The 22,917-nt window shown below is 30.9% G+C and overlaps 1 protein-coding gene across 1 annotated transcript; it reads left to right on the plus strand.

Moving 5' to 3' along the window:
* Positions 1 to 3,110: 3,110 nt before the first annotated feature.
* On the plus strand, positions 3,111 to 12,424 carry LOC109609695 (exportin-6). The gene is made up of 14 exons (XM_020026417.2): positions 3,111 to 3,225; positions 3,334 to 3,540; positions 3,592 to 3,789; positions 3,848 to 4,025; positions 4,098 to 4,506; positions 4,555 to 4,761; positions 4,971 to 5,079; positions 5,133 to 5,225; positions 8,186 to 8,502; positions 8,553 to 9,087; positions 9,138 to 9,289; positions 11,496 to 11,919; positions 11,976 to 12,209; positions 12,260 to 12,424. The coding sequence occupies exons 1-14, from the start codon at positions 3,223 to 3,225 to the stop codon at positions 12,344 to 12,346; spliced, it is 3,153 nt and encodes a 1,050-aa protein (XP_019881976.2). The 5' UTR covers positions 3,111 to 3,222; the 3' UTR covers positions 12,347 to 12,424.
* The last annotated feature ends 10,493 nt before the right edge of the window (positions 12,425 to 22,917 follow it).

The following is a 22,917-nucleotide window of genomic DNA, read 5'->3' on the forward strand; positions in this document are numbered from 1 at the left end:
AAAGTGATTTAATATTCAAACTCAAATTATATTTCAGTTTTTTAAAAACACCACATTTTTTAATTTAGTTTTTATGATTAAAACGAAATAAATTGTATTTAAAATGTAAAATAATTTATCGTTCGTTAAGTCGTTATTAAATTATATTAATATTATAATATAAAATAGCTTAATAATTTAAAACTAAACTGAAGTAAACTTTAAACAACTTCAAAATGATTTAATATTCAAACTTTAATAATATTTTAGTTTTCTACAAACACCAAATTGTTTAATTTAGTTTTTATAATTAAAACGAAATAAAACATGAAAATCAAAAATCTTTTAAAATTCTTGTGCATTTCTTTTAGACTACACGAATAAGCTACGACGCCGAATTGAGGGTGGAAGGAAAACCCGAAAAGTGAGTCGAACTAATTGAAACCAAAACGCGATATCTGATGTGTAATGTGATTACGACCCGAATTTTTGCGTATTGTGTATCTTGACAAATGTCCCGCGATAATGTGGATATAATTCATCAGACTTGTCAAAACTCGACTGTAAACAACGGGAAAAAAAAGAACCGGGCGAAAAAACACAACAAACAGAGAAAAAGGGGTCGGATTTACGTTCACGTGAGGTGCGAAATAAATTAATGAATAGCGCCGTGTGTTCTCTGTCGCCCCCTACCCCTTTGTGTTTTTTCGTCCCAGCCAGTGTTTAATGCGCCAAAAGTGATAAATCGGCGTCGATATGTTTTGCAAATTTTTAACTATTCACCTAGTTTTTTTGTGTTTTGTTAAACCGACGTCGACGACGCTTTTATTGCACGGTTTATTAATCGCATTCCAAATTGACCGCCTGCCACCACAATGAATTATTTTACTTTGTATTTTTGTAATTTAACGTACAATAAAAATGACACTTTTATTAAGTTAACAAACTTTAAAAATCTGTGAAAATTATGTTATTCGCACATATTTCAACAAAAATTTTTATGTATTCCACATCCAGAACAGTGGGAAAATTATTGAAACATCAAGTTATAACGATTGGAGAAAAGCTTTTGAATGCGAATAGAATTTAAGAGAAGGCATTACCGCTGAAATAGATGTTAATGGTACCGTTTTATTAAAAAATCAGCAATAAAATCGAATCGACACCGTTTGAACGAGAGGAAAAAAAGGGAGAGGGCGAGACAATAAAAAACCGAGTTTCATTATATTAGAAAAACTAACGAGAAAAGTTAGTATTCTCTTAACGATTCTATCGCCGTGAAGTCTAAAGGTTATTAAACCAAGTCCCGGACGAAAAAGAAAATGAATAATAAATTCGTTTATTATATTAAGAAACCCGTTAAATCTTGTCTCTCGTTATTCTTTTGTCCCCGTTCCCTGTAATTGGGTTTCCACAAATAAATTGAACTTGATTATGCGCCGCGACGCGATCGGCAAAAGGTTATTAAAATCATTTTTCAAGGGTGCACAGATGAGGAAATCAGCCAAAGGCTACGCTCGAAATGCAAATTTTCTAGAAACAATATAACCCCGACAAACTGTCTCGAGTGTTCTTTACATAAGATTTCCGCATGTTTATTGCAATACCTGCGATCCGAAATGCCTCCCTCCTTCTCCACTCACATTAAACACCCCACCCCCCTCGCATTAATCAAACCTTTCCCGACAAACAAACCCCCGAATCGCATGAAATTAATCTAATTCCATTTTTGTCCGTTTATTTTAACATTTAGTAACAACTGATTCAACAATCTTCGTTTAATTTCTTAAAAACTGATTACTTATGCGCCTTATAAATACTTTATTCCGATCAGCCAGTTGTAATAGTTTTACGTACGTTACTTGGAACGGGTCCAGATTAAACTGTGACGGGGATTGACGCTAAACAGATCCCGGAAAGGAATGGTTAAATAATTAAACATCCCCGGCCAATTTTCATAAAAACACGAGCGTGTATAACGCAATACCAATTTTTGCACGCGAAACGGACCAGGGCACAACGTCCTACGGGATCGGGATCACTTAGTTTAATATGTCCCATTTCATTTTTCAATTACCCTTTAAGGGCCCGGTCTGACATGGCGGAGTCAGATTCTGTGGCCCGGTTTTTCAGCCCATGCTCTATTTGTTTGTTTGTTTTCTTGCCGGAGTCCGGTCACCTTAAATCATTCCATCACAATGAATGAGTCCAGACCGGTACTTGACCCTTGTTTTTTGAGGAGAATGATTATTTCGTATTTATAAACATATATTTTATTGGACGTACGGTTGTAAGATTTCTACTTTTTTATTAATGGGTCAATGTTTTTTATTACATGGATTTAAATATAATTAGATAAATTATATTTTTTTGTATACGAGAAATACTCACATTACTTTCTTATATCTCATATTTTAATAATTATAAGAATTTCATGCAAAGTTTTTAAACATATATCCAATATTCTATATTAAAAGTCTATTGGGGATGGTTGATTCAAAAGACGTAATTTTGAGAAAAATTTTAAATTTATTTGTTTTCTGAGAAATTAATTTTTAGAAAAAATAATCAAATGGCGACATTCATATTGCAATACTGTTTGTAGCTTTTACATAAAAGTTTGTTAAAATGATATAATCATTTAAAAAAATTTTATTCTGATACAAACTAGCGCCACCTATGAAAAATATATCTAACTACTAAAAAATGTAAATTCGGCATTACAGATTTCTGTTATCAACATATGCATATTTTAATGGATTAATATACAATGTATAGATGGCACTGGTGCTTATACACTGGTTCTCAAGTTTTCAAAAAATATTAATTCATTAGTTGTTGATTTGTTATTTTTGAAAATATCGTTTTAATTAGATATGTCGAATCACTCTTCTGAAATTCTGTTTTTGTGATCAATGAATTGAAATTAGATATTTATTTTCTTTATATTTAAATTGAAATTAATAGTTTAATAGTGTGCAAATAAATTAATATAAATGCCATGTCGAGTCTACAAAATAGCTGTGCTATTGCTAATAAGATTTTAATTAATATGGTATCTTACATAGTTTTGTTAAATGAGAATTTGTGATACAGCTTTGACATTTAACAGATGGAGATGTGACAATGTTGCCTTACCCACCCGAAATGTCAAACTTTTTGCTAATTTTTTAACAAAAGCTCTGCAGCCCGACAACGATTTTACAGTGTCATGTGAAAAATCAACGATCTTAACTAATAATTATGGTATGCAAAAAGAACGACCCAATATAATCCAACATTGAAAATTCCACCTAAAATACTAACCTCAATGTTTCAATAACCGTTATCAGACTATTGTAAATGATGTTTCAGGATCTAAATGTAAACGGTCAACTAGTCGCACTTGAACGTTTACTAGAAGAGTTCTTTAACCCCCTAACTAACAACATACGAAAACATGAAATTGAACAGCAACTCGAATCATTCAGGAGTGCTCCAGAAATTTGGAAACTGTGTCTTTATTTTGTCACCAACACTTCTAGTCAATATGTGACAATGTTTGCTTTATCCACACTTGAGGTATGTTACACATATATTGTTAATTTTTATTTGACACAGTTATATTTTTAGAATATAATTAAAAAACAGTGGATGGAAATTAGTCAGCCAGATAAAGAATATATAAGGACTGTAATTTTTAGTTATTTAATTGAACACGTGCTGAGCATGCCCCATTTTCTTAAAGGAAAGTATGCCAAGCTTCTAGCAGACATTGCCAAACATGAATGGCCACATAATGATCCTAATTATTTTATTAACATACTAGAGGTAATGAGAGTTAAAAGGTTTTACCTATTTAAGGGTTAATTTTTCTTGTGATTTACAGTTACTAAAATCTGAAGCAAACCAATTGGTTGGTTTAATTTTATTGCGAACGACTAGTGAAGAATTCATGTGTATACCATGTCCTTTCAGTAGTGACAGAAAGGATGAAATCACAAGACTGCTGCAACCTTACATTCCAGTAGTTTTTGAGTTACTAAGAAATATTTTAGACAATTTAGGTAAAAGCAACTGGCAAAAAAATTAACTAGGAAATTCTTATGAAATATGTAACAAAGAAAACAATTTTTTAGGCACTAAACCGCGCCACACGAGCACTGCCACGCCGCCGCCTTCGCCGACGCATCCGTCGTCGCATGCCACCCGTTCCCCCAACCTGGCACCGACTACCTCGCGTCCCGACACCCGCGCTCTCATCAAAGAGGCCTTGGAAACCTTACAGCAACTCCTGACATGGACGCCCGTCGACAAAATTCCGCCCGAAATCGTGCAGTCTGTGTTTGCGTTCACGAATCGCGCCTCTTACGCTCAAGAGGACGACGACATGTGCGTGCTGGCCATGTCGGCCGTCTGCGAGGTGCTATACAGGAAAAGCGTGCCGCCTGGCAGTCGACAGTTCTTTGAAAGATTGTTCCAGCACACCGTTGTTATGTTGAGGGATATCATTCATTGTGGCAATAGAGTTGACTCGCTCGATCCACTGTATGTTATACTATACTGATATGTTATTTGTTTATTACCCTATTTTAGTTTTGTAGAGAAATTATCGGAGTTATTAGTCTTACTGATAGACCAGCATATGTGGCGCTTCGAACAGGACCATAACTTCTCCGCCCTGGACTTCCTGTCCTACCTGTACAATCTCACCATGCAGCTGCCTTCCGTGCCGTGTTACATGCACTGCGCAACCGTCTGGGCCGCTTTTCTCAAACAGATCAAACCTGAGAATTCCCACAAGTAAGTTGCAACGTCCTGCTCACTATTTAATTATGTGTTTTGTATAGGTCTGATTTGGTGTAATTTTATTCTAGATGTGTTTTTCTAGGGATCCTTGTTTAAGGGTTTTAACACCACCTAAATCTGCCTATGTAAGAATCCGATATGCTCGCACTGTATATATTTAACAGTTTCGATTTACTTACATGGTTTTTAACGATTTATTTTAGGTACGCCGAGGTGTTTAAACAATTGGTTTATTCGTTGTTGAAAAAGGTGCAGTTTACCTACAACTATGATCAGTTAATTACAATCAACAACAGTGACGTAAACGATGATGTAAGTCTTATAATTTGTTATTACCTTGATTGCAGTATTATATAATTTTACAGAACGAAACAGACTGGCAAATATTCGTAAAAGCTACAATCGAGATAATCGTGATGATCGCCGAACATTCACCTTCAGACACTATACAAGTAGCAGTAAGTTACTTAAATATTGCTGTATATATGTATACCATGATTGATGAAATTAAAACATATTGTTCTATAAACAATTGTATTAGAATTTTTTTTGGTTTTGGTATTATCTGGGTCTTTTTTTATTCTTAATTTCACATGCCTGATGACTCCTACCAAGAGTACCAACAATTGGTCAAAAATTTTATTTAATAATAAATTTGGCACGATTTCAAATGGCTTGCTTTAATGTTAGCTTTGTTGCTTTAACTATGAAATTGGAATATTTGCTTAAAATTTTGTCTTAATACTATTCCAAATAGTTTGCTTGCTTTAATGTTAGATAGTTCCATTGGTATCTATAGAGCATTTGTGACGTGAAAATTTTTCGTTTCGAGTTTCGATCCTTAACTTTATAGTTAAACGCACACAATTTCATTAAAAATCAAAGCATTTAGACCACACTTTCTTTAAAATGTGTGGAGTGGGCCACTCTCTTATCGCAAAATGCAATAATTGTTCATTTAACAACAACAATTGATTTTACATTAACAAAAGTGGTAGGTGAAGTGAAACGTGTACAATTTCGTTAAAATCAGCGAAATTAAAGCGTTTAGACATGACCAATTTCAAAATATGTGGAATGGATCACTCTTCTACCGTAAAATACCAAAAATTAGTCGAAAATTGTATATATTTTTTTATCTTAATTAACATCCTTTAAAAGAAATGGTGGGTGTTGTGAAGCGTGTTTAATTTCATTAGAATGAACAAATATGGACCGCACTTTAAAATGTGTGGAATGGGTCACTCTCTCACTACAAACTAACAATAAGCATTTGCTTTAATTTTTGTCATAATATTGTTTGTTTTAATTACAAAATTAAAGCATTTGTATTGTCCAAATTTATAATTTTGATCTGTATTAACAAAAATGTTGTAGTGAAATAAGCACATTTTTTTAATAATATATTTGGGCCGCACTTTTTTAAAAATGTGTGGAATGTGCCACTCTCCTAGTTGAAAATGCCAACAATTAGTCGGAAATTGTTCAAGTTTTTAATATTAGGAGTTTTATTAATTAAGAATTTAAAGCATTTGCTTTTTCCAATACTATTCCATAAGGTTTGCTTTAATATTAGAACATGCTGTAATTATAAAATTAAAATTATTTTTTTGTAAATATTCTGCGTAATTATAAGCTGAGAATTTAAAAATTCAACATATTTAACAACATTTGAGCTTGCTTTAACAAAAATAGTAGGTATAGTGAATATGCGTCTTTAGAACTGATTGTAATAAATTAATAATTATATCATACTTCTTCCGTATTCTATACCTCATAATGATGTCAATAGATAATATCGATTACGAAAGATTGACAACGAAATTTGTTATCAAATTGTTTCCCTTACGTCGTTCATAATCCCAAAAATATTGTCTCTTCAGGCACAAAAACTTCGCTTTCGGTAATTAGACAAAAAAGTGTTAGCAAAAATTGAGATTTCATTTTTATTACAGAATCGAGTTAATATCTATTTCGTATGTTCATTTATTTAAAAAAGGTTTAATAAAGATATTTAATTCGCATTAAACGTATTTTTTTATTGTTCTATTGACGTTTAGAAAAATCATGTTAATGTTGAAAATAATATATATTTTTATTAAATATCTCAAATAAAATTATTTTTATAAATATCCATGCCATATTATAATGTATATAAATAGTTCCATAAAAACAAAAAAAAACAGTAACAGATTACTGTTTCACACGAAAGTATCGATGTTATCAGAATACATAATTTCTATCTAATGTTAGTACTATTATTCTTTGTTTTCATTGTTCTGTTTCTCTTGAATGATGGTAGAAACAATGGTTTCAATATATGGTTCATATGGATAAGAAACATGTTGCTCTCCCATCAAAGAAACTATCTAACATTGACCAACTGCGCTGATGATGAATGGACTTCTTTGTCTGGAATATGTATCTCGCACAATAAACATAATATTACGGTTTACAAGCCGATCTCTAGTTACTTGAAGTTATTGTCCTCCTATACTTAATTTAAGGTATCTCATGGAAGAAGGGAGTTTAAATGAAGCATTAAAAAATATATATTTTACATATTTATTCATTTATAGTTAAAAAGGAATTAAAATAACTACAGATTAATAAATAAAGATAATTTAAAGCCAAATAAAAATATAAAAATAATAATAATAATGGATGATTAATATTAAAATCATTTAAATTGACTCGTTTATTGTTGTCTTCTAGCAACTAAAAATTTAAATGGTATTTTCGAATATATTTTGTATACATTCTTGAAATTTCCAGAGAATTTAGACAATAATTTTTTATAAAGTAATATGCTACATAGCCAAAACTATTAAACGAAATTTACTTTCGATAATTTTTACATACCGTTGATTCATAGGTCAGTTGAGAAACAAAATTAATGAAAATTAATGCAAGTTAAAAATAACTGAATAAATTTTATTGACAAACAAGAAAATTTACAATTATAAATTTAATTTTTATCATTGATAGCAAATGATTTAAATATTGTACTACAATATTCGGTGTGGTAGTCCAAAAACTCTTTCGACGAAACTATGAGCGAGCAAAACATTAAATCACAGTTTTATATTTAGAAAAATATTTGAGGGATATTAAAAATGTATTACCACTAAACTAAATAGAACAATTATCTATATACATATTTAAAATATATAGTCAGAGACAGATTATCTTAATACTAACTTACCTTAAAACAAAAATTGTAACTGAGTCAAACGTTATCGAGTTCTTAAAGCATTGCAATGTGGAAAAGCTACTGACGCTACAAATTATTAAAATAAAGCTTAAACTTAAATCAAGAGCCTAATATTCTAGAATTAAAGTAAACCATTTGGAAATCGCAACAATTAAACCTTATTATTTTTAATAATAAAATAATACAAACACAATTATTTAACAGTTGTTGCCTTGGAACATGGCGAACGACTTCTACAAACATTTGGAAACGGCGGTGGACCACAACAATTGCGCCCTAAACTACGAGATCAATCAGACTGATAACATGTATTACCTCCTCAAGGACTATTCGACGACCACACAAACAATTGCGAGGCTAGCGTCGGTCGTTGCCGACTGTCCTGAGGTATTCAAATGTGCCGCACAATCTCTGAACGTGTTCGTTGACAAGTTATTGGAAAGCGCGGTTCTGGCCACGTCCGTACGTTTCTATAATTTAAAAATGGGAGATTCACGTCTGACAGAAGCTTTCGTCGATATGTAAGATCTAATTAACTGTAATGTTCTTAAATTAATTCAGATATTTACAGACATGCTCAACTATTAGCAGCCTTAAAAACAATCCTGATTTGGATGTCGCACGAGAGTAAACTGACCAACCACAATCTGAAAACGCTACTGGACATCACGATTCCGGTGCTACAGGAATCGACAACGGTTCCCTCTAAAGTGACGCATTCGGCGGCTCATTTATTATGGACAATCACGAACGTCGTTCCATTCACGGAACTTATGCTTTTCCCTGTTGTGCCTCAATTCGTACTTCACACACCGGGTTTGAAATTTGCCGAAAAGGAAACGATGTTTGTGGTATACAACGCGGTCAGCGCACTATTGATGAAACCCTGGAAGGAAATGACTGAGGAGGTGGTGGCGAAAAGACACACCTTAATCGCAACGTTTTTCGAAATTTTGACAAGGGAATTTGTTAGTTTGAATGCGGGGACGCCACAGAATAGAGTGAAGGAGGTTACTGACAGGCTGTTCCCGGTTATGAGTCACATCATTGACAATCTAAAAGATTATCCGACTAGTACGAAGAAGTTGCTCAATGGAGTTGTATTGGTAATTAGTTTAGTAGTTGCTGGGAATATTTTTAACGAGTATGTTTTCAGAGCACGTTTTCACACGCTTTAACTGTTTGTCGGAATTGTATCTACACAAACGAACACGGAACGTACGAGCAATTCTTTTTGTCAATTTTCGGTGTCCTGCAACCTGAATGCTTAAAAGACAATCTCGAGGCGTTCTTACGAGAAGGATTTGAGTAAGGACATTCACAATACAAACAAATAATGCAGAACAATAATTCCGCCCTTTATCGTTTGTTCTCATTCAGTAAATAGGAGATTCTGTAGTTATAGAGTTCATGCAAGCCATATTCTGTAAATTTCAATTTATGGACAAATATTCCCATGTATAATAGTAAAAAATTACATAGAAACTTTTTCACTAATTAGAAAGTAGATGACACTTAAAGAAAAAAATTCTTAAGACGGAAGAACGAAAATAATTCGACTTGACTGCCACGCCAGTCGATTATCAATATGTCGCAATTGGGAATTCAATTTCAGAAATACAGTAGTGGCCATAATACCACACTTTTTAATATATATTAAAAATAGCTGCTCTACTTGAAATGGGTTCCAATGTATGTAATATTTATTGTTTTTTCTGTTATTGTTATGTCCATTATGTATCTAGTCAATATAATTTTATTCTTTGATTAAGTAACTACATATTTTTTTTATCTTTTAACAAAATTATAGCATCTTTATACTCTGTATAATTCAAATCAGTTCAACGTACCAGAGGTTTTTTGATTATTATAATTATTTAATAACGGGTCGTAGTCAAACGGTATGATGCGCTTTAAAATAAATATAATACAGCCTATAAAAAAAAATAGGGATAGCTTCAAAGAATATTTAACGAATTCGATAAACTTGGGAGAATCAAATGGATAATTCGAATGTCAAAAAACGGTTCATTCTCATCGTTAACTCAAATTAAAGCCTGGAGGAAATAGGATATTTAGTTTAAGGACTGTGAGAAGAAGGCTAGTGGATGAGGCTTTATTTAGCTATGGACTTGTAAAGAAAACCCTGCTTTCAATTAAGGATGTGAAGGTTCGATTTTGATTTGCTCAGGATCACCTTCACTGAATTGCATAATGATTTAGTGATGAATCCACATTTAATTTATTTAAAAATGTCAATTTAGCTTATGTTAGATATCCAATGTAAAACAAGGTGGTGGTTTAATTATACTGTGGAAATGTTTCTTCGCTTCTGATGTAGTAGGATATATTAAAGAACACTTTGCTTCAAGAAAATATGTAATGTGTTTCAACAACTCCAAACACAAATCCAAAATTATGACAGATTGGTTAAAATATCAAATCATGTTTTGCCTTGACTGAAGTAATCTCCAGATACCAACTATAAAATCATGTCAACACGATGATAACCAGATTTGACATAAAAATTATACAGATTTATAGATATATCATTTATTCGGTAATTGGTCGAGTCTATTCCTGGGAAATATGAAATTATAAATCAAAAAGGATATTACACAATTTTAAATTAAACATTACTCATTTAGTCAATAAAAATTCCTTTCAAAATTAATTTTGCTATATTAATGTTTAGCTTCATTGCAGATTTGTACTAATTGCAGTTGTTTTTGTTATTTTATTATTATTATTATTATTATTTTGATAATTTTTCTCTAAATTAGTTTTACTTGAAATTACAATTATTCCCCAGCAAAAACCTTATGACACATTTTACATCTCTTTAATTATGTGTCCATTGAAGGATTTTGGCATTTTGGATAAAGTTGCCTACTATTAATGATTTTTGGAATCTCTGAACTTTTATTTTTATTTTATGATATGATCAATTATAATCACCTTATGATAATTCTAGTATTGTTCTATTTCATTGAAGTTTTAAGTGTTTTCTTCTAGATTGTGTGACTACATCACTTATTTTCAATATCTAATAATCGCAAAGATATAAGAAAAATAATACACAGTTATCTACTATAAAAGTTTTGGGTCATAACTAACTAACTATTAATAACAATTTAATATTTTGAAATAATCGAATAATTAACTTCAAATAGTAAATAATTAAATACATGAATACATTTATTGACAGAGCAGCCATATATTGCACTTTTGAACATTTAAATTTCAGAGGATCTATTAGATTCAACGGTTATTTTATGTAAACTGATTAAGGCATTTGTTAAAATATACCAATGCGTTGAATAATAAAAATTAATAAATTTCTCTGTTATATATCATCACTATACATGGAGACGTTTGTTCACAAATATTTATATACATTTACAGAACGTGTTGCGCTAGCGAAGTTAAAAAGAATGGTGGAAGATGAAACTGTATTATTCTCTGTGAAACCACTAACAAATTACCTAACAACCAGTTATAATATATTTTTTAGTCGACACACTGCAAATTTAACTGGAGTGGAATCTGTACTGCAAATGCTGCAAGAAGTCGTCGAAACCAGAAGTACTGTGTACAAAAGTCTCCTCCCCACCATTCTACATTTTTGCATGGATATCACATACCCTGCAGTTTGTTCAAGGGCCAGTGAAAACCCAGAAGTTTATCAAACTTTAATAGTATTACTACACAGTATTCTATTGTATAGGTGGCAGTACTTTTACATGTCACAGGTTAGATTGGGCTATTCACCGGGCTGTAGCGAAGATGCGGGCCCGGACACACCAAGAAAACCCGAACATCTTTTGGCTGTGTTGAATGTTTTCGGCCACGCCTTGGAACAGAATGATATCAATGTTTTTAGATCTAGTCTTTGGTCTTTAGAAGATATAAATACCAAATGGAAACTTTACCAAAAGGTATTTTTTATTTGAGGGTTTGATTTTATTTTTTATTGATTTTTGGTTGGTTTTAGTTGATATTTAAGCAGGCCATGTCATACAATTTCTTGAACGTTTTAATAAAAACTTTGATTGATAAGACAAAAGATCTACTAGCGGAAGAAATTCTCGTAGCAATTTATAATATAGCGTCTGTGGATTTGAATCACTTCTTCAAATTTTTAGAACAATTTGTGCACAGTATTGAAGGAGTGAATGGCCAACAAGGGCAAGTTTTATTACAAAATTTTGTTTTTAACCACGACAAGGTATAATCATATTTTACGAGTGTTATTATTTGCTAATTTCTTTGTTTTAGGATATGCCAACATTCGTACATCAGTTGCAGAGATTTGTGAACGATGTACAACATTACAGACTGTGCAATAGGACGTTAAGTGTATGAAACTGATTAGGCTTAGTAATTTTTTGTATTACTATATTACAATGCTCAATTGTAAAATAAAAATGTCTTTTATAAAAACTGTTTTTTTAAATAACCTACATCTTTACAGAAATATTAATGTGGAAAAATATATTTTATGGTAAGATTTCTTCTACATGTGTCGCACCTCGGTTGCATTTTTTAGAAAAAGAAGTATGTATACATGTATGCAAGTAAGGTGGATATGACATTCTTAAACTTGCCTTTATAACACTGCTGTCTGTTTAAATCAATATTTGGTCAACATTTTTATTTGAATTCCTGTTATTTTTAGTTGTATTGCCATTTCTCATCAAGTTTGTTTCTATAGTAAATTTTGTATTTCCATTTTGTGACTGGAGTCATAATATAGATTCCATTATCCGATTATTGTAGATACATCTGCTTCTTCGTTATAATCATCAATTCCTATATATCAGAAATCTACAATAAATAATTCATTGTTGCTATTTAGATAGTCTACGAACTGTGGGCTTATCATTACACATATGTCAAATATAAATTTAGTCTATATAGTCTTGTGTGTGTACTAATTTGTGGGAACTCCCAAGTGACTTATTGTAAATAGTTGCATTCTGTTTTTATTGATGTCGGAGTTTATTTGTTAGGTTAGCTAAATTTTGAACAATTTTACTATTGTTAAGTAGTATAACATGATTTGGATGATCTAATCTGAATATTATTCAAACTGCATAAATAAGTAGGTACTACTCCAAAGAAGAAATTGATGGGTAGCGGAAAAAATATGTCGGTATTTTAATAACGTAATTTTCGACCAATATTTTTGTGGAATGAGGCGACTAATTTTAATTCGTTATCGTTTCAATATTGCTATTCGAGTTCCATACCGTTCCGTTACATTTTCGCTGATTTATGTTACAAAAAACACATTCAAATTAATTCAAACAAATTTATTCGTTAGACAAATATTAATTCATTTTTCCTATATAAACAATTTATTAACTGAATCATAGGAACCTAGGAATCTAGGTATCGCTGGAATACCGAGAAACCGAATAACAGTTATCGCAATGTCGCAGGGATGCACAGCGGCGTGATGTTGAAGACGGAGACGATATCATTATAAAAATAACGCTCCTCAAAATAACGTTATTTCGTCGCAGTAATTTTTGGAGCGCATGATTTTTGTGGAGCCGATATTCTATCTCTTCTAATTACTAATTTAACAATTGAAAGATTTCAAGTATTGTTCAAATTTATTATTTTTTGACACAAATATTGTATATACCAACCCCACACATTCGTTGCTTCAGTCTACACATATGCTTTAAAGCGAAGCTGATCAGAATGGCCAGAATGATGAGTTTGTATTAGATACCATTTTCTTAAAAATGTCGCATAAAACTACTAAAAAAAAACTAGTAACATATGCTGGGATACAGAATACTTAAGGATAATAAGAAAGGATACGATTCTTTTAATAATTAACATAGAAAAGACATTATACTTCTCACATTACATAAAATTAAATAAAAATAGACACACACTGAGTATATTAAACAAGAACTGAATGACAATATTAAACTAAACTAAGATAACTGAATGAAAATAAATGAAAAATTTACTGCGCTGAAAGGACATACAACTGGTCGTTTATAACTCCTATATTCGTTCGAAATTTAACGGCTCCAGCATCTGAAACGATTGAAATAGATTCCAGATTAAGTAAACGATTTAGAGGTTACGCCATTAAGTCGTTATAATTACTAATTACTTCTTATTAAGATGGAGAGCTCTAACCACAATCTATGCAAATACAGTTAATTGTACTTCATAGATAGCAACCTGATCTCCGATAATGTCTTTTTACTGACTTCGCTCCTGCGACAGTGGATTGAAACTCTATTTAACATTTAATTAACGAAGAATCCCGATAGATCTTAGACTGATATACCTTCAGAAGGTCCTAATCTAGACTCATCCTCTCAGGTATGAATAATAGGTTGTAAGTCTTGTACACACCGGGACAATTATTAAACCATTTTCATATTTCAAATTCTTTAGATTCTAGCAGAAATACTTTACGAAATTCAGATTTTTCATCGAATGCTTATTGCTGGAACGTACGGATAGCGAGAAATAAAGAGGAATGGCGACAGAATTCACAGATGTAGCTGGTGAACATCTCTAACTAAAATCTGTTGGTACATATCTTTAACATCAGCGGTTAAAACAATAGGATGGACGTAGAACCATAGCAACAACTCAAAATAATATTCTTATTATTTGAATCCAACTCACAAATTATCGTTTAGAAATTTCGCATTATAAAACGTTGCAGACGCATTAAAAACAACTGTCATGGAAGTAATACGGTAGAAATAATACTGGCATCACCAGTAGTAGTATGCAGATAGTATCTACTCGATATTTAGTATCTGATACTCCGAGATAAAATATTAAGTACTCCGTAATATCAAGCTCGGTACATTCATAATGTTTTTTACCTAAAATATTACATTCAAAATGTAGAAATAGTGTTGTTTTAAAATGGCATTTCGCATTTGATTTGATATACTTTATTATTATATTTTGTTATCTTGTTTTTCTAAATATATTATATTTTAAGGTATATTATTTTGTATTATTAACGTACACATTGGTCAATAATTTAAAATACCCGTATGCTTAAATTACTTTTCAAAATCTAAATTTTACATATTTAATAAACACCAAGATTATTAAATATTTATTATCTTTATATTTATCAACCAATATCTACTTTGATTATCGAATGGTATTGAATACATCAAATCTCAATAATCACAAACAATATTGAATAATAAATGCCTTATGATTAATTCATAACGAGTACGAAGTATCGGATACTGGGATAAAATGTATCGGTATCTACTCGATACTAAGAAAAATAATCGTTACTCATCACTAATAGCCAGCCCTTTCCCTCTCCTTTTAGAATTAGCAGATATATAATATATCATATGCAATCAATAGATTCAATTTTCTCTTAAAAAAGAATGCCGATCTATGGATCAAGAATTTATTTATCCATTAATTTTTAGTATGCAAAGTATAGTGGAAGTTGTTCGTAGAGTAAGGTGGGACAGACCAAGTACTGATTGGAAAAATGCATCGGTTATATTTTGTTTTTTTTTTTTTTTAATTTTAATTATTTATTATTATTATTTTAATTAACTAAGAAATTTGGTAATATTTGTTTTATTTCTGGTTTAACAGTCCAGTTGTTCTGCAATTTTCTTTATTTTATTCAGTTATATTGCTTATTAAAACTTATTGCAATCCTTCGGTGTAATAATTTTTTATTTCCTCCTCAAAGCAAGAGTAGTGTGGGTCGATAGCTTGTCTTATGATATGTATGTGCTCATCCTTTTCTTCCTCATCACATTGCGTTTAGTGATGAATAACGCTTTTGCTTGGGAATGCACCTTCAATTTACATTAGTGGCGTCAATTGGAGTTTGGGGGTTACTAGTTTTTAGTTGGCATGCCCCCATTTGGAAACGAATCCTGTGACAAAACTTTCAGTAAAATTCAACTTGTTGAATTAAGTTTTCCTCTCCTAACTGATAGAGCCAAATATATCATAACAAGAGTAATAATAATCAAAGATGTTATAATTTGAATTTAATTTTGTTGATTTTAGTTGTTAGTTAGTCCTGCCATATGAAGATTGCTTTTGCAGAAGTCACAAAGAATTTTTAGAATAATACACAATTCTCATTTATGTTTTCATATTTTTTCTAATATTGTATAATAGATATATATGTTACCGAATAAAATGCTTTAGTTACATGTGACCACACTTAATAATTATATTACAATTACAACTTTAAATTGTATTTGCATTATTATAAGTGAAAGTGTCTTATCTATTAATTTTAGATAGTATTGAACAGTGGGGAATATCCAAGTTATTTGTCCTAATTTTTTGGTATGATACTGAATCTGAATTTGACTGGACGTTGACTTACTGAGTAATCGTGACATTTTTTGAACGTGTACGAATTCGTCATATTTACAGTAATTGATATTTTTATTGTTAAAAGCAGTTTAATCGGACCTAGTTTCAGACTGTGAACGAATTGTTTGTATTGTTTTTAAGAAAAATTATGTTTTAAGAAAGTAAAAACCATAAAACATTCGTTAATTTATACATAAATATATCAATTATACGTTACTAAAGATTAATTTACTTTGACGGTGAAATGGTATATAAAGATTGTACACAGTTTAATTATAATTTTATATCTTGAGTAAAATTTAAGTACAATGATGCAAAGAACGGATTGTCAGTAATTTCAATAACGTTCGTTAATTTATATATACATATTTATTTTATGGATTCAGAGTTATTTAATAAAAACCAGAAATTATACAAAGTTGTTTATTACTAACAATATTAAAAGTAAAGTAAAGCACAATAATATTACTAGGTACCTTAACATTAGGATTAAAACTAAGTCTTACATGATATTTAATTTAATAATAAAACTATCTTAGACCTAACTAGCATAACAAATCTAAAATTAAATATTTATTATAAGTTTGTACACAAATGTAGTATTCGGAATATTTATATTACGAATAAATCAATTAATATAAACATAGTACAAATACTATTAAAGTATTGGATAAATATGATAACTAAGACTGCCATAAGATACATATAGATGTTCGATCAGTTTCGAGATACACGTATATGAACAAATTTTAATTGTTTCCTGTTTTTCAAAATATTCTCCATGAAGATTGACACAATTTTTCATGTGAATCAATTTCCAAATCACTTTTGCTACCATTGCCTCAACATGGTGCTTTCAAAACAAGAGCTATACGGAGAATATTCCATCAGTGCGATGTTTAAAAAGTCATCTGTGAGATTAGATGTGTCACAGCTCACATTATCATGATGTAGAATGATCCTTGTTCAGTTGTACGTATTCCATATTTTTTCGAATACTTCTGACAAACAAATGGCTATGTACCGTTCAGGATTGGTGCGAATCCGGGATAACAATACAGTTAATTGTATTTAACAAATAGTCCCTATCTAAAAACTACCTACTAGCCCCTATCAATTGATATTGGAAATTTAGAATATTTGTGACAGAATCTTTTAGTTAATTAATCAACACAATTACCTAACAATATTAATAAAAAGCTCGCTGGCCAGTTCAATATTGCACTGAGAAAGATCCAAATTAATTTTTTTTTATAGTTTGTAAGTCATATAATGTGGTTTCCAACAGCGCACGAAGAAATTGCATGTGATATTCTTCATAAAAAATCAAACTATAAACGTTCAAATTAAAGTGAACAATATTCATATTTTTAAATGTAAAATATGAGATTTTTTTCATGTATTATGTATGTAAGACAAATTGTGAACGATATTGACTTCATTGTATTACACAAATAATGAACAGCAACGAAGATCTTACCGCGACATTGTTTTAGCGTAGACGACAGTGATAAGACACAGAGAGAAAAAATGTTTTTGATAAAACGTATTTTTTAAATTGACCATTTTATGGCGTAGACATTTTTATTTTGTGGAGTAATTTTGTTATACATGAGAATTCTCCCGAAACTCTCGAAATGTGTATGGCAAAATTAGCGATAATTCCAATCAACGTCGACCTGCAAACACGAATAAATGTAGATATTCAAACAATTATCACGAAAGCCTTAATCTTTACATTAGCAACAAATTGTTTACAGAATCAGGTGTCACATAGAGAACCTGAATAAGAATAGTTGATAAGAATATCGCAATATGACAAGATATGCGCCCATGTGGAACAAAATATTTTAATGTAATATCAAACTTATTAGGAACTTATGAAAAAGTGTAATATTAAATATTGGCTACAGACTGATGAGTTAAACAACCCAGTACGACGACAGCTGGGATTGACATTTCTAACGATGAAGGTACGTAGCGATCTGTTGAACTTACAAGGCGGTCTTAACGCAAGTAAATTGCCCTTCTCTTAGAAACTCCCTGCAAACAAATGCCACTGTGGATATTTTGCGTGCATCACTCAAACGGTAGGCCAAATATTGTTTGGAAGCTTGCAAATCTAGATACTAATTAATAAAAAATATAACACAACAACATCAAGATATTGAGTGTTTATTGGCCAACCATCCCTTATTTGGCTAATATGACAAGCAAAGCAGAGAATACAAAAAAAAACTCACTGACTAATTTAGTTTAATTATTTCTCCTGACAAAAATGTCTATCTGAGTTATTTCAAACTTATATTGTATATAAGCGAAAGGAAAAAACGATTAATTTACTCGAGTTTGATAGAAATGTTACTTGTTTCGATTCTGCGACATCTGGTCATCTCGACTGGATAAAACAGATATGACTGTAAATAGATAGAAAATAATCACTGTGGTGAAAAATGCAACAGAATGACATTCTGAAGAATTTTTATACAAATTTCACAGAACAATGCAATGAAAAAAAGAAATCAATTATAAATTTTTATTTTTATGCGCGTTTTCTTACAGCGATTTTGCAACATTTTAATAATGATGACTTTTTGGGAAAAATTATCGATAATGTTAAACTGATTTATGTAAAACATTCAATGAATTCAAAGGGTTACTTAAACATAGAATATTCCTAAGAATATTGCTCAAAAAGTGGTATAACATATGAGAAACAGAATTTAGATAAAAGATAGAAACACATTTTGACTCTAGAGAATGAAAAGAATAATATTTATTTTAGTAATTTGTTCTTCATTAATGCGATTATAACATATAACCTTTACTCTCTATATGTATTTACACAAGCATATATTTATAGTGTTTCTTTACAAAAAACACCAAATAAAGTGAAGTCCGCCCACTAACAAATGACAGAAATAAAAATGATTGTTTTCATTACCTACAGTCAAAACATTCTTCCACCCCTCATCGAAATTTGCATCTTTCAGTTCTTCTACCATTTTTTGAGGAACATGTTTAGGAAGATCGCACCATTCTTTATTTAACTCCTCGATGTCGATAACAACATTCAATATTTTAGATACTGCTACACATCGAATTAAAATTACCGTTTATAACATTGTGGATAATTTTCGCAGGATCAAAAATTTTTAATTTTGCCAAAAAGTCATCGTTGTCGCGTAACGTATCAAAATATGATAAAATCGCTGTAGAAGCGATATACAGTATCAAAAATGATGAACGTGTCTACTCGCGTATTGAGACGGAACATAAATACCCCTTTGTAAACAAAAAAGAAAGATATACATGCAATTATGTGGGCGGGCCGGACTGACTGGAGGGGATCATTTGGTTTTGCTGTGTTTAGCATGCGGTTCGTCTCCGCAGACGAGTCAGTCTCTTTGAACACATTATTTAATTGTTTTTAGTTTTTTTTATTCATGCATTTATTTATTTTATTTAATTTTTGGGATACATTTTATTTTGAAAAAAGAAGTTTATTTTTAGAATACTTATTTTTGTTTTTGATATCGCATATGGAGAGTTACTAAATGCATTCGCAAAGATTAATTTATATTGTGCGCAAGCGCGCACTAGCACAGCGCATTGTCTCTGAGAGTGGGGATTCCTACTACCGGGCAAAATTTTTCTCTCTTTTTCGTGCATCCATCTCTTACAACATCCAGACACGGAGAGCATTTTTCGCACTGTATATATATATATATATATATATATAATTGCAAACAATTTGACTGAATTTCATTAGCCAATTTGCTCTTTTCTTCAAAACCAGCAAGCAAATTCTGCACAATGTTGTTGCATTCTTCGCCACAATCGATATATAAATGATTAGTCGGAACAGCAAGTTTTACTTGTCTTATAGAGTCGAAATGTTTCAATAAACCAGGTTTTAGGAAACGTCGCAGAATTCACATAAGCAACATTTCTGTAAAAATATGCAGTAAGTGAATCCTTGTTTCCGATGACTGAAAAAAGGCATTGTATGTATTAAAATAATTTAAAATAACTTTCAAAAAACACAGATAGGCTTTGGTATCCTGAGCAATAATTATTGTAAACTGGTCTTGCAATGTTTGTTTTACTCTAGGATCAATATTACTTGTATCTTGTGTTTTACTTAATACAATTTTTTTGATTGTTATATCAGCTAAATAAGCCACTATGGTTGGCCAACACAACAACAAACGTTCAATAGATTGATGTTGGGTTAACCAACGTGTGCTATTAGTTTTTATTAATTTGCATTCTAGATTTTGTAAACTTGCCAAAAAAAAATCAAATTCAGCCTCCCGTTTTGGACTATCACGCACAAAGCTAATAATAAATGTTATTAATTCAATAATCCACGGTGGCCTTTGTTTATAATCAGTTTTCACAATTAGATTATATGTATGAGAAAGGCAAGGAAGTTTAATTACGTTAGGACAAGCCTTGTTAAGTCGTGTAAGAAATGAATTTTTACTTTCAATCATCACGAACGCATTTTCGCAAGACAGTGAGGAGATGTTGGAAAAAGGAATCTGTTATTTTCTCATTTCTGATGAAAAATGATTGCACAAACCTTCCGCTGTTGTATTTGTTGCGTCCAGTTTTAATACTGTCAATGGATCTGTTCGCACATTCATCGTCTCTTCATCAACTAATCGAGTTTGAAATATCATCCATTTTTGTCGTTGTACAGGATCGGTTAACTCATCAATATGTAAACCAAATTTACGAAATTTATGAAATTACATTACATTATTACATTTGTTAATTTTGTCCGACCCATATGCATATCTTGTAATGTGACACGATCTTTACCAACTATTTAAAAAAAAATTAAAAATTTGTCAGCACCCGATTCAACAACTAATTTTGAAAATTTAGCTTCTGCACTTCTTTTTCGCATTTCCGGAGAACCCTCAGGTAATTCAAAATTACTCTCGTCGACAAAATCGTTGCTGTTTGAATCATTATGATTACGAAGTCGATGTCGTTCAATATTCATCCTACCCCCAAGACATGAAAATGACGATTCACATAATTTACATCTAAACATATGAATATCATTTGGATCCTCTTCCAAAAATGGTTTGAAAAGCAGCTCCTCAGTCCACTGAAATTTGAACTCTTGACTTTTTTTCGTTTCTTTTTTTTTATTTGCTGGAATTCCACATGCAATATTTTCATGTGTTTTAGTTTTTATGTCTTTTAGTTGTAGATAGATTTACCACTTTATATGACTTGTCACAAAATTTGCAACGATAAAAATATTTATTGTTTGGATCTTTCTCAATTCAAGATCCTACATGTTTCAACCAGTTTTTGTTAAATTCTGTCATTTTAATTAATAGATAAAAATAATTACAAAAAAAATAACTAATTCTAACTAACAAAAACTAAATTAAAAATAATAATAATAATAACAAAAATAAAAAGTCCCCGAATAATCTGTGAAACAAAATAAAAAAAATTAAAAACGTAACAAATAGCGAGACATTGTTAATAATAATACTTAAGCATATTTTACTAATTTGGATTTCTTTTATAAAAACATTTTTCTGTTTTGTCGAAATCAGTAAATTCATAGATTAAATTTATTAATTATTTATAAAATCTTACCTCTACACCAATTCACTTTAATTAGTCTTTTTCTATCACTTTTAAATTCACTATAACTATATGCAAAAACCACTATCCAAAGAATGACACGTAGAATCGAAATTAATATTGTATTATATACAATTATGATCAAAATTGGATATCATTTTATAAAAATAAATGCGGCAGGAAACCAAAATGTGTTTTTCATACTCTGGTGTATGTTATTCTGGTTAAAAGAGGAAATGCTGGAAACAGTTCTGTTCACTCATGTACTATCGGTTACAGAATTGTATTACCACTTTCAATTCAGTATCGCTTGCCGCACTACTCTCTTCCCCCACCACCAGTGTGGCCGTTTCGGAAACGGACTTTCTGGGGTCTAAGACCATTTTGGAGTACTCGTTTTCGTATATTACGTTCGGCACGCATCGGTTTCCGAATTGAAACACGACTGCTGTTGAACCGCTTGCAGTTATTTATGACCTGTTTTTTTGTTGAAGTTTTGTGTATTCAGCCGCAAAGCGTATTAAATAAGAACAAGCGGGCTCGCATAAATTATCCCCAAATTTACATTTATATGTATTTTAGTAAGAAACAATTTTGTGTGACCATCTCAACGCAATAATTGTAGAACACTTTTGTAAATTTAAAAATTTTTGAGTAGTAGTATATATTATTATAAAATTATTATTTATACATTTACATCGTATTATATACAATACATTTTGTGCATTTATATATAGTGCGAGCCATTTTTCATAATTTAAAATGTTTCGCGTATTATGCAAAAAATGTATTAAAAAATTTGTTTATAAAAATTATACTTATTGAAAAGTACAACATATGTGTATTGAATTTAAATATTAAAAATTAAACATTTATTTTACTTCTCTTGATAATTCTGGAATGAAAAGGGAACGGGGGTACATTTATCGAGAGCCACAAATAATCCTTTA

This window comes from Aethina tumida, chromosome 1, assembly GCF_024364675.1.
Source record: "Aethina tumida isolate Nest 87 chromosome 1, icAetTumi1.1, whole genome shotgun sequence".
Taxonomy (NCBI): domain Eukaryota; kingdom Metazoa; phylum Arthropoda; class Insecta; order Coleoptera; family Nitidulidae; genus Aethina; species Aethina tumida.

Excerpts from the sequence above, each read along its gene's own strand:
- LOC109609695 (XM_020026417.2), top strand. Across the intron at positions 8,503-8,552 it reads ACAGAAGCTTTCGTCGATAT|ACATGCTCAACTATTAGCAG; the intron begins GTAAGATCTAAT and ends AGATATTTACAG. Across the intron at positions 11,920-11,975 it reads AATGGAAACTTTACCAAAAG|TTGATATTTAAGCAGGCCAT; the intron begins GTATTTTTTATT and ends GGTTGGTTTTAG.